The sequence below is a fragment of the Drosophila takahashii genome, chromosome 3R, assembly GCF_030179915.1.
Source record: "Drosophila takahashii strain IR98-3 E-12201 chromosome 3R, DtakHiC1v2, whole genome shotgun sequence".
NCBI lineage: Eukaryota > Metazoa > Arthropoda > Insecta > Diptera > Drosophilidae > Drosophila > Drosophila takahashii.
In genome coordinates, this window is record NC_091681.1 from 27162681 (window position 1) to 27175712 (window position 13032).

General features: G+C 35.2%; 3 protein-coding genes across 3 annotated transcripts; 1 reads left to right on the top strand and 2 right to left on the bottom strand.

Annotated features, from left to right (window-relative positions):
- Positions 1-5241: 5241 nt before the first annotated feature.
- On the bottom strand, positions 5242-5894 carry SdhC (Succinate dehydrogenase, subunit C). Its single transcript, XM_044395664.2, has one exon. It carries the CDS (start codon positions 5651-5653, stop codon positions 5339-5341), a length of 315 nt encoding a protein of 104 aa, XP_044251599.2. The 5' UTR covers positions 5654-5894; the 3' UTR covers positions 5242-5338.
- Positions 5895-6992: 1098 nt separating this feature from the next.
- Tctp (translationally controlled tumor protein) lies at positions 6993-8011 on the top strand. The gene has a single exon (XM_017157463.3). The coding sequence runs from the start codon at positions 7079-7081 to the stop codon at positions 7595-7597; it is 519 nt and encodes a 172-aa protein (XP_017012952.1). The 5' UTR covers positions 6993-7078; the 3' UTR covers positions 7598-8011.
- Positions 8012-9110: 1099 nt separating this feature from the next.
- ZnT86D (zinc transporter 86D) lies at positions 9111-11784 on the bottom strand. Its single transcript, XM_017157452.3, has 4 exons — positions 11360-11784; positions 11096-11292; positions 10593-11024; positions 9111-10208 (listed from the first exon to the last, which is right to left on the bottom strand). Exons 2-4 carry the CDS (start codon positions 11274-11276, stop codon positions 9709-9711), a joined length of 1113 nt encoding a protein of 370 aa, XP_017012941.2. The 5' UTR covers positions 11277-11292; positions 11360-11784; the 3' UTR covers positions 9111-9708.
- Positions 11785-13032: the final 1248 nt, after the last annotated feature.

A 13032-nucleotide genomic window follows, 5' to 3' on the forward strand; every position in this document is an offset into this window, starting at 1 on the left:
AATGAAATGATTTGAAATCAAATCAAATGATTCATTTGATTTCAAATCATTTGAATTGATTTTATTTGATTTGAATCATGATTCATTTGATTTGAATCATGATTCATTTCATTTGATTTCAAATCATTTGATTTCAAATCATGATTCATTTGATTCGAATGATTCAAACCATGATTCAAATCAAATCAAATCATGATTCAAATCAAATCAAATCAATTCAAATGATTTGAAATAAAATCAAATGATTTGAACTCACAAATGAATCATGATTTGAATCATTTAAATTGATTTGATTTGATTTGAAATCAAATGAATCATTTAATTTGATTTGAATCATGATTTGAAATCAAATGAATCATGATTTGAAATCAAATGATTTGAAATCAAATCAAATGAATCATGATTCAAATCAAATAAAATCAATTCAAATGATTTGAAATAAAACCAAATGATTCAAATCATGATTTGAATCATATGAATCATGATTTGAAATCAAATGAATCATTTGATTTGATTTCAAATCATTTGATTTTATTTCAAATCATTTGAATGGATTTTATTTGAGTTGAATCATGATTCATTTGATTTCAAATCATGATTCAAATGATTCATTTGATTTCAAATCATGATTCAAATGATTCAAATCATGATTCATTTGTGATTTCAAATCATTTGATTTTATTTCAAATCATTTGAATTGATTTGAATTGATTTGATATGATTTGAATCATGATTTGAAATGAAATGAATCATGATTCAAATCAAATCATTTCAAATCATTTGAATTGATTTGATTTGAATCATGATTTGAAATCAAATGAATCATGATTTGAAATCAAATGATTTGAATCATGATTTGAATCATTTGGTTTTATTTCAAATCATTTGAATTGATTTTATTTGATTTGAATCATGATTCATTTGATTTGATTTCAAATCATTTGTTTTCAAATCATGATTCATTTGAAATCAAATCATGATTCAAATCAAATTAAATGATTCAAATCATGATTTGATTTGAATCATGATTCATTTGATTTCAAATCAAATCAAATCAATTCAAATGATTCAAATCATGATTCATTTGTGAGTTCAAATCATTTGATTTTATTTCAAATCATTTGAATTGATTTGATTTGATTTGAATCATGATTTGATTTGATTTGAATCATGGTTTGAATCCTTCGAATCAAATGAATCATGATTTGAAATCAAATGATTTGAAATCAAATGAAATGAATCATGATTCAAATCAAATGAATCATGATTCAAATCAAATAAAATCAATTCAAATGATTTGAAATCAAATGAATCATTTGATTTGATTTCAAATCATTTCATTTGATTTCAAATCATTTGATTTTATTTCAAATCATTTGAATTGATTCATTTGATTTGAATCATGATTCATTTCATTTGATTTCAAATCATTTGATTTCAAATCATGATTCATTTGATTTCAAATCATGATTCAAATCAAATCAATTCAAATGATTCAAATCATGATTCATTTGTGAGTTCAAATCATTTGATTTTATTTCAAATCATTTGAATTGATTTGATTTGATTTGAATCATGATTTGAATCATTCGAATCAAATGAATCATGATTTGAAATCAAATGAATCATGATTCAAATCAAATAAAATCAATTCAAATGATTTGAAATAAAATCAAATGATTCAAATCATGATTTGAAATCAAATCAAATGAATCATGATTCAAATCAAATAAAATCAATTCAAATGATTTGAAATAAAACCAAATGATTCAAATCATGATTTGAATCATATGAATCATGATTTGAAATCAAATGAATCATTTGATTTTATTTCAAATCATTTGAATGGATTTTATTTGATTTGAATCATGATTCATTTGATTTCAAATCATGATTCAAATGATTCATTTGATTTCAAATCATGATTCAAATGATTCAAATCATGATTCATTTGTGATTTCAAATCATTTGATTTTATTTCAAATCATTTGAATTGATTTGAATTGATTTGATATGATTTGAATCATGATTTGAAATGAAATGAATCATGATTCAAATCAAATCATGGATTTTATTTGATTTGAATCATGATTCATTTGATTTCAAATCAAATCATTTCAAATCATTTGAATTGATTTGATTTGAATCATGATTTGAAATCAAATGAATCATGATTTGAAATCAAATGATTTGAAATCAAATCAAATGATCATGATTCAAATCAAATAAAATCAATTCAAATGATTTGAAATAAAATCAAATGATTTGAATGATGATTCAAATCATGATTTGATTTGATTTGAATCATGATTTGAATCATTTGGTTTTATTTCAAATCATTTGAATTGATTTTATTTGATTTGAATCATGATTCATTTGATTTGATTTCAAATCATTTGATTTCAAATCATGATTCATTTGATTTCAAATCATGATTCAAATCAAATTAAATGATTCAAATCATGATTTGATTTGAATCATGATTCATTTGATTTCAAATCAAATCAAATCAATTCAAATGATTCAAATCATGATTCATTTGTAAGTTCAAATCATTTGATTTTATTTCAAATCATTTGAATTGATTTGATTTGATTTGAATCATGATTTGATTTGATTTGAATCATGGTTTGAATCATGATTCATTTCATTTGATTTCAAATCATTTGATTTCAAATCATGATTCATTTGATTTCAAATCATGATTCAAATCAAATCAAATCAATTCAAATGATTCAAATCATGATTCATTTGTGAGTTCAAATCATTTGATTTTATTTCAAATCATTTGAATTGATTTGATTTGATTTGAATCATGATTTGAATCATTCGAATCAAATGAATCATGATTTGAAATCAAATGAATCATGATTCAAATCAAATAAAATCAATTCAAATGATTTGAAATAAAATCAAATGATTCAAATCATGATTTGAAATCAAATCAAATGAATCATGATTCAAATCAAATAAAATCAATTCAAATGATTTGAAATAAAACCAAATGATTCAAATCATGATTTGAATCATATGAATCATGATTTGAAATCAAATGAATCATTTGATTTTATTTCAAATCATTTGAATGGATTTTATTTGATTTGAATCATGATTCATTTGATTTCAAATCATGATTCAAATGATTCAAATCATGATTCATTTGTGATTTCAAATCATTTGATTTTATTTCAAATCATTTGAATTGATTTGAATTGATTTGATATGATTTGAATCATGATTTGAAATGAAATGAATCATGATTCAAATCAAATCATGGATTTTATTTGATTTGAATCATGATTCATTTGATTTCAAATCAAATCATTTCAAATCATTTGAATTGATTTGATTTGAATCATGATTTGAAATCAAATGAATCATGATTTGAAATCAAATGATTTGAAATCAAATCAAATGATCATGATTCAAATCAAATAAAATCAATTCAAATGATTTGAAATAAAATCAAATGATTTGAATGATGATTCAAATCATGATTTGATTTGATTTGAATCATGATTTGAATCATTTGGTTTTATTTCAAATCATTTGAATTGATTTTATTTGATTTGAATCATGATTCATTTGATTTGATTTCAAATCATTTGATTTCAAATCATGATTCATTTGATTTCAAATCATGATTCAAATCAAATTAAATGATTCAAATCATGATTTGATTTGAATCATGATTCATTTGATTTCAAATCAAATCAAATCAATTCAAATGATTCAAATCATGATTCATTTGTGAGTTCAAATCATTTGATTTTATTTCAAATCATTTGAATTGATTTGATTTGATTTGAATCATGATTTGATTTGATTTGAATCATGGTTTGAATCAAATGAATCATGATTTGAAATCAAATGATTTGAAATCAAATGAAATGAATCATGATTCAAATCAAATGAATCATGAATCAATCAAATAAAATCAATTCAAATGATTTGAAATCAAATGAATCATTTGATTTGATTTCAAATCATTTCATTTGATTTCAAATCATTTGATTTTATTTCAAATCATTTGAATTGATTTTATTTGATTTGAATCATGATTCATTTCATTTGATTTCAAATCATTTGATTTCAAATCATGATTCATTTGATTTCAAATCATGATTCAAATCAAATCAAATCAATTCAAATGATTTGAAATAAAATCAAATGATTTGAAATCAAATCAAATGATTCAAATCAAATCAAATCAATTCAAATCAATTCAAATGATTTGAAATAAAATCAAATGATTTGAAATCACAAATGAATCATGATTTGAATCATTTGAATCATGATTTGAAATCAAATGAATCATTTGATTTGATTTCAAATCATTTAATTTAATTTCAAATCATTTGAATTGATTTGAAATCAAATGAATCATGATTTGAAATCAAATGAATCATGATTTGAAATCAAATGAATCATGATTTGAAATCAAATGAATCATGATTCAAATCAAATAAAATCCATTCAAATGATTTGAAATCAAATCAAATGATTCAAATCATGATTTGATTTGATTTGAATCATGATTTGAAATCAAATGAATCATGATTTGAATCATTTGAATTGATTTGATTTGATTTGAATCATGAAATTGAATGATTTGATTTCAAATCATTTGATTACAAATCATGATATTAGTTGTTAGATACATATTAGCCGTTGCACTTCAGCTTGCAGCTTTTACAAATGATAATCCAAAATTCACAATAAATAAATTACATAATATGGAAGAAAGTTAACAAAATGGTTTTTGTACAATAACATAATAAATTCTGGGTGGAAACAATAAAAATCAATTTAAAATTTAACAAGCCATTAAAGATGTTTTGAAGTTATGAGTTCTATGACATTGGATTTCGATTTAAGCTAAAATTAATAAATGAATAGTCTTCAATATATGATATTTTACTAAATATGTTTGATATCTTATCTTATCTTATTATTTTCCGACTTCAAATGAATGTTAATTTCCCAAGCAATAAATATTGCCTTCTTTTCGGTGCCAATTCTGTTAACGCTCTGTTAACTAGCGTCGATGATTCGGGCGTATACTTGATTTCCCTGCCCTCAAGAAACAGCAAACTGTCTCCCAAATCGCCCAACAAATTAAGATCTTCATATGAAATGAACAAAAATCGATAGAAAACACGCAAGCCCCATAAATTGCAGTGAAAAACAATCGAATGCAGCGCATCCGAAGCCCTCAAATGGGTTGCGTAACACAACAAATAGCCTTATAAATATACACACTACATGTATTTAGTATATAACAATTTTCACATAATGCTCGCACTAGAATTTAATAAGTATAGCCGGGAACTTTGGCTTAGAGCAGGGCCAAGATGGCGGTCAGCACGAAAGAAGTAGCCACCATTGCGTAACCGGTCGAGTAGACCTCCTTGATCTTCAGGAATCGCCCGGTGTCCCAGAGGAGGTGGCGGATGCCATTGGCGGTGTGATAGCCCGCCGGATAGGCGATGATAAACTTGAGGGCGGTCAGAGTGGCGCCGCTCAGCTGGAGACCCTCCACCATGGTCACGTAGTGGCTGATGTCGTGCGACGAGATCAGGGCGCCCAGTCCCAGGCCCCAGACGCCCACACCGAGGGCCAGGCCTGTGCCGCGGTGGACGATCGACAGCATGGAGGTCAGCTGCGGCTGGTAGATGGTCAGATGCGGCGACAGCTTCCTGCCCAGCCGCTCGTTCTTCTCGAAGAACGACTCGTCCTTCTGGGTGGCGCCCACGGAGACCACCTTCAGCGACACCTGGCGGCTGGCAGCGGCCACCTGGAGGCCCTGGCGCAGCGCCGGCGAGCGGATCAGCGAGCTGGAGAGTGCATACCTGCAAAAAGCAGTCTCAAATCAGGGTTTTCGCCGTGCCATCGCAGAAATTACGTACATTTCCTTGTTTTTTTCACTCGAACTTGTATTGGTGGGACCGTACTCTGGCTGCTCTAAATTGCCGCAGCCGGTGATGCCACTAAGTTGAATAAAGTCAGCAGGTCTTCGTGTCGATAGTATCGCTAACACACTCCTTTTTTATTTGGGGCTTTCTCAAAAATCTCTTTAAAATCTCTCACATAAAGGATTTTGTTTGGAAAAAATTCTGTGATTCCCCTGATTAAGTAAGTTATTCTGCGTATTACCTAAACTGTTGTATTGCTAATTTGCTGAAAAATCCACACAAAATTTCAGCAATAGAGGGAAAGTCCCAAATTGTTTCTGCGTATTCCCTAACCTGTTGAATTGATAGTTTGCTGAAAATTCATCACAAAATTTCAGCAGTAGAGGGAAAGTCGCAAATTGTTTTCCGTTGAATTATTAAACATCTGTTAGTGGTCAAATTTTATAGAACTAAAAACTTGTAAAACTGTATTTCTGATTGTTGGCTACTGTTCAAAATTATTAAAAAGGTCAAGGTTACAATATGGGTAACATTAGAGATAACGAACGTAATTTGTACCAGTTAATTTTAAGAATAAGACATGTAACATTTATTTTTTTTTTTGGTAGTTACCGTCTAAAAGTAATAATAAAACGCATAATTTATTGAAACAGCCAAAATTCAATAGTTTCAGGAATACCCTTATCAATAGTATCGATACCTAGTGTGCGCTGCCACACCGGCGTTTGGCGTCGCGCGAGTTGGCAGTTCATTTGCCATTTTTCTCCCCCATTCTTTTGGCCGCTCTCAATTTAACATAAATGTTAAGATACAACGTTTTCTTACATTGGCAGAGCAGCGGCAGAGGCGCAACAGTTCTGCCAATGTAAGAAAACGTTGTATCTTAACATTGCTGTTAGAAAACCATGAAATCTAACATTTAAGGCGCCCTCTATGGAAAAATTTGTAAGCTGACAATTGCTAAGTGGAACGAAAAACAATCGTTGTGCCACCCGGCGTTTGGCGTCGAGTTGGCAGCTCATTCGCCATTTTTTCTCCCCCATTCTTTTTTCTGTCGATTCGAGCGCGTGGCAAGTCGTCCGCAGTGTTCCCGGGTGCAGTTGTAGTTGCATATTCGCCAGCGATTTAGACGCCATCTTCCGACCCCCGCAAGGCCAATCACCATGAAGATCTACAAGGACATCATCACCGGCGACGAGATGTTCGCCGACACCTACAAGATGAAGCTGGTGGACGACGTGATCTACGAGGTCTACGGCAAGCTGATCACCCGCCAGGGCGACGATATCGTGCTGGCTGGAGCCAACGCCTCCGCCGAGGAGGCGGACGAGGGCACCGAAATCACCTCGGAGACTGGCGTCGACGTTGTGCTGAACCACCGCCTGTCGGAGTGCTTCGCCTTCGGGGACAAGAAGTCCTACACCCTCTACCTGAAGGACTACATGAAGAAGGTGCTGGCCAAGCTGGAGGAGAACGCCCCCGACCAGGTGGACGTGTTCAAGACCAACATGAACAAGGCCATGAAGGACATCCTCGGCCGCTTCAAGGAGCTGCAGTTCTTCACCGGCGAGTCGATGGACTGCGACGGCATGGTGGCCCTGGTGGAGTACCGCGAAATCGATGGCAACAGCGTTCCAGTGCTGATGTTCTTCAAGCACGGACTGGAGGAGGAGAAGTGCTAAGTGCGCCCCTTCCACCCCCCGGAACTATACTCATGCATACCTTCTACATAAATATTTATCAGATGCTTAGTTACAATTTTGAAAGTCTTAAATTTATGTTAAACGCTGACAAGATGCCTGTCCCCTCGATCTGTGCGATTTTATAAATATTATTTTTGATTTCTTTCGGCCGGAGCACTCATAAATTTGACTCAATCAATGTATGTTTATTGTTTAAAATCACACCGAGCTAAACAACTGAATTGCGCCAACAACTATTGTAATTAAAATACTATTTTGATAGCAACACCTTAAATTTTTGTATGCATTTTCGCTACCATTTGTGCAGAAAATAGAAGCAAGCTAAAAAAAAAATAACCGCAAAATGGGAACACCAGTACTGAAATTAAACGGAAAACCATATACAACTGTAAATCCGCATGCCTGTACTTCTTTGCATTTAACCGTTATGCGTAGGTAGACGCCGCCATATGGTGGCGCGAGTGCGAGCGAGACGGCCGACCCGCCGTCTGAGTCACACAGACTTGGGTTATTTTTTGTTGTCTTTTTTGGGCAATCGCGGAGTTATTGACCTTTGACAGTGATGTACACGTGCCCCCCGTACACATGTACGTAAGTATTTGGAGGTCATGCGCAGTGCGCCCTGGAGTACTATTTTCTGCACGCTGCAGTTCCACTTGCCCCAGTTTCGCACGTTGGATTCGCCCTAACCTCAACAGCGCTAACGAAATGCGTCGCTCTCGGCAACAATTTGGAATTCTATAATCTAATTCTCGGGCAGGGAGTACGTTCTTCATTATCTGCTGGCGGGGCGGGGCGCACCGGCACAGGTGCTATTTCCATTTCAGCGAAACGTGTCGACCTGTTGCCATTGTCGCGTGAGAGATGCGCACAGTGGGTACTCGCTTGGGCTAACTTTGCCAAAATATCTTGGGATTTAAATTAAAATTCTAATTCAACTTGAATATTGTTACGAAAACTATATTTAATTGTCTGACAAATGGGCTTAGAGAAATGTTTTGAATTTTGTAAATTACGAATACCATTTGTTTTTACACAGCTTAAAAATTGGAAAAACGTGTTTAAAATTTGAAGAAAAGTTTTTTTTGCTTAGACAATTTTGTAGATAAATAACCAATTGGTTTTCCTTATAGTTGATGTTTTAAAAGTATTTAATATACTTCCAGAAAAGGGTATTAAAACCGGAACACCTTTCTTTAAAGAGACTAACTTGTTTTGATATTTATATATTTTAATTTTATTGATAGGTCCACTATCGGCAATCTTCAATAGAAGTTTCTAAAATTAGGCTGATCAGTAACTAAACACTTTAACCAATTATATGTACGTCAACAGGTTTATGAACCTCGGATACCTTTGTAAATATTACAAACTGGTTAAATTAGGTTTCACTTAAACCGAATGCATTAAGTCAAATGTGGTTTCTCATCTACAATAACAATTTAAAATTTCTTTCAAATACCCACCCAACCGGAATTAAAACTCCTTTCAGTTCGGTTTACGTATAAAATTGCTAATAACAAATTAAATTTTATTTCGTTCATAATTTTGTTGCTTCAAACTGTGGCATAAACGGTTCACTCAATGCACTTCCACCGCACAGCGGAATGTCCGTGGAAATGTCAGTCAGATTAGATGCTATTTGTAGGTATGCATGATTCTGGTTTTGTTCATTCTGAATTTTAAAAAATCTTTAAATATATATATTTACTCTTGCACAAATTCTTTCGCTTAGCTTACAATTACACTAATGCTCCTCGATCTCGACTACCGCATACGCTATGTTATGCTTATGTATAGAATGGAATGAATGCCGAACGCATTTCAACAAATACAAACGTTAATAAGTTAAGTTAACAAAATTCGGAAAATTACTAGTACAACTGAAGATTGAACATTTTGTTTTACTTAGCTCTTGGAGGGGACTTTTGGAAGTGATGGGGGGTTTTTGTGGCGTCGCAGTGAACTAAAACTTCAAGATAATTTTTGATAACGTCGACGCCCGTTCGCACTGCACACAAACATACGACACGCGTTGTTAAATATACACATCATTGTACAAGGACACCGGTGGGCCGATCTCCTCTGGATCAAACGTAATCCAGCTGTATGTAGATCTGCTTCACGCCCACCGCCTCGAAGATCATCCGCGTGTGCGTAACCACGTACTTGGGATCGACGTTCTTGGACACCTCCAGCTTGAGGGCTCCCACGTAGACATCGGAGCAGAGGGTCCAGAAGTGCGGCTCCTGCACCGCATAGACGCCGGCCAATCCCGTGACCTTCTGGTAGCACTGCGGCAGCGAACGATCCAGGTCGGTGGGCTGACGCTGCATCAGGATCATGATCGATTCCTTGATCAAACTCAGCACACTCAGCGCTATGAGCAGGGCGATGAAGATGGAGCAGATGGGGTCCGCAATCATCCAGCCGAACATGTGCATCAGCACTGCCGAGATGATCACGCCCACCGATCCCAATGTATCGGCCAGGATGTGCAGGAAGACGCCGCGCATGATCTGCGAGTTGCTGCCCGACATGTCCCCATGCGAGTGGTCATGGCTGTCGTGGTCGTGCGAGTGTCCGTGACCTAGAAACAGGGGGAAATTCATTACAATATTATCAGTAACCAGTTTATCTGACAGGTCCTTATCATTAATTAGCCCACTACAAATTTAATATAAGAAAATCACAATCGCTTTAACAAAATACTAATTTTTAGAGCAATAAAAAAGTAGCTAATTAGCGAAATGAAGGAATGGAATCGAATTTTACATGACTAAAAACTATTGTTTTTCACAATAATGTGTGATTCATAATTTCTAACTAATTCATAGCAATTAATGAATGGTGCATAAAGTAAATTATCAAAATTTAAGCTCAGTCACAGCGTAAGTAAACCGCACCCTAAAGATTAGCTAATAGCTCCTACTCCCAGTATATCTTTGAGATATAATCTCAAACTACACGTTACCATTGTCCAAAGTGATGGCCTGGTGATTGTGGCTGCCGGCGTCGTTGTGGCTGTGCGAATGTCCGTGTCCATGGCCACCGCCGCCGCCGTGGGAGTGCCCGTGTCCACCGCCGCCATGCGAGTGTCCGTGGCCGCCGTGATTGAAGGCATAGATGCCCACCAAGTTGACCAGCAGGCCCAGCACGGACACAACAAACAGACGCTCGTGCTTGACCTCCGGCGGCTCGATCAGTCGCTCCACGCCCTCCGACAGGATGAAGAAGGCGATGAACAACAGGAACAGACTGTTGACAAAACCGGCCAGCACCTCGGCGCGCACATAGCCATACGAGAACTTGTCGTTGGCCTTCCACTTGGTGATAACCGAGGCGGCCAGTCCCGCCAAGAGGCCCGTGCAGTCGAAGAACATGTGGAACGAGTCGGAGATCAGGCCTGCGGATTAACCATCAAGAGGGTTATTAACTGCGGATAAGATAAAACACAATTAGTGGCCAAGAACGCACCCAAACTATTCGTCGCAATGCCGTAGAAGAGCTCCACGAAGGCGAAGCTCAGGTTGAGCAGCAGGAAGAGGAACAGATTGCGGGAGTTGCGGTCGGAGAAGATGAGCCGCTTCCAGCTGTTGAGCTTCTCCCGCACCCGGTAGCCGAAGCTGCTGCGGTCCTTGTGCGACAGCGGTATCATCTTGCCGGCTGTGGATCTGCAAAGGAACCCCGAGATCTAAATGAGAACGGATTGCCTCCAGATAACGCGCTTTGTTTGCTTACGTGGTATTATCGGGGGGGCGACGAAGCTATAGCCGCTAGTTCCAGCTGATTCCGTGATTCCCACTCCGAATCTGGCCGAATCCGCGAGAATCTTTATCGGCGAGCGGCGGCGGCAGCAGGTCTTTTCTTTGATTCCAAAATTACCTCACAGCCCCAAACGCTTCCTGCTCGAAGTCGTCGTCGTCTTGCGTCGTCTTGTGTGCACAGTTGTGCGGCGCGGGCTGGTCGATCTGCGATTTTGCTACTGCTTAATTCATTTTTACTGGCTGCCAGATACCAGAACAAAACCGAACTCCCGTCTTTGCCAGCACCAAACCAATCTGCCGTGTTGTCATCAAAATAAAGGTAACCACGTAAACATTTTGCCCGAGCGCAGGCAACCCTTCGCTGTGAATGGCAACGGCGCACAGTGGGCATCCGCCTGAATGTTCGCTGGGTGAGCAATCTATTGTTGGGGTGGCAACCCGGAAGGGTTTTATTTTAAGCGCTTTGTATTTGGGGTAAAATTATATACCCTACTCATAAATAGCTGGCATTCAAAATAACAAAAAGTCGTCCATAACAAAAACCTTCATATGAAACAAAATTTCTTGACGTTATTTTCATATGAAGTTTTTGTTTTATGCGACTTTTTGTTAAGTTGAATACCAGCCCAAAAGTTTCAACTTTTTACCCAGAGCAAGTTAAGAAATTGTTTGGATCGGACAACATTCTTATTATTTCTCTGTATAGCCCAGGGTTCGTAAAATATCCCTCACAATATGTCATTTTGTTTAAATATATAAATATCAACATAGGGCGGTGATATTTGTCACAATAAAATGAGGAGTAACCAAGATGACAATTTGTTTTTATCGTGATTGATATATATTTATTTTCATCACAGCCGGCTTGTTTTTGAGGGATGTTTAAAATGAGTGATGTTTACGAACCCTGGTATAGCCTGATACCTGAAATTTAATTAGTGCAGCCGTTATTTTACACATTAATCTTCGGTTCAACAACTTTTTAGTCCATGCTTCCATAGATATTTCAAGGCTGTGTTAATTTAATTGGGACTCTGTCTTTAATATATTTTCCAACCATTAAATAAGATTAATCTATACTTTGAGTTCAGATAAAAAGGTTTTAAAGTGGCTTATGTACATTAAACTTTCTATTAGCTCGCGTATTCCAGTGCTCACTGTCACGTGATCACGTAAAGTGTGAATGTCGTCGCAAGGAAGAACAAGCCGTGTACAAATACTTATTGGAAACTCAAAATCAAAAAAAATATTATAAACATATATGTATACTAATTAATGTAAACTTAACGCTTATTATAAAAATAAGAAACCTCAAAATTAAAGGTGTCAACCAAGTTGACAAATCCACAGTTTAATGCAAAAGTAAATATTTGTATAAAAATTAATACCATTTTGTGAGAGTATAACGAAATTATTATATTCTATGCAAGTATTCATTACTCATAAAAATAAATTCATGACAAATAATTTACTTAAAAAGAAATTGGCTTTTTTAATTGATGAATAATTTATTACTCACACATTCCCTGGTTATCACAAAAAGTTTTGTATTTTCAATGCGGAAAACGCAGACCTAGGAAGTATCTTGGTATTCCATGCAGGAGACTAACATCGGTAAATGAATTTATGCACTCAGCTGATAAAAAA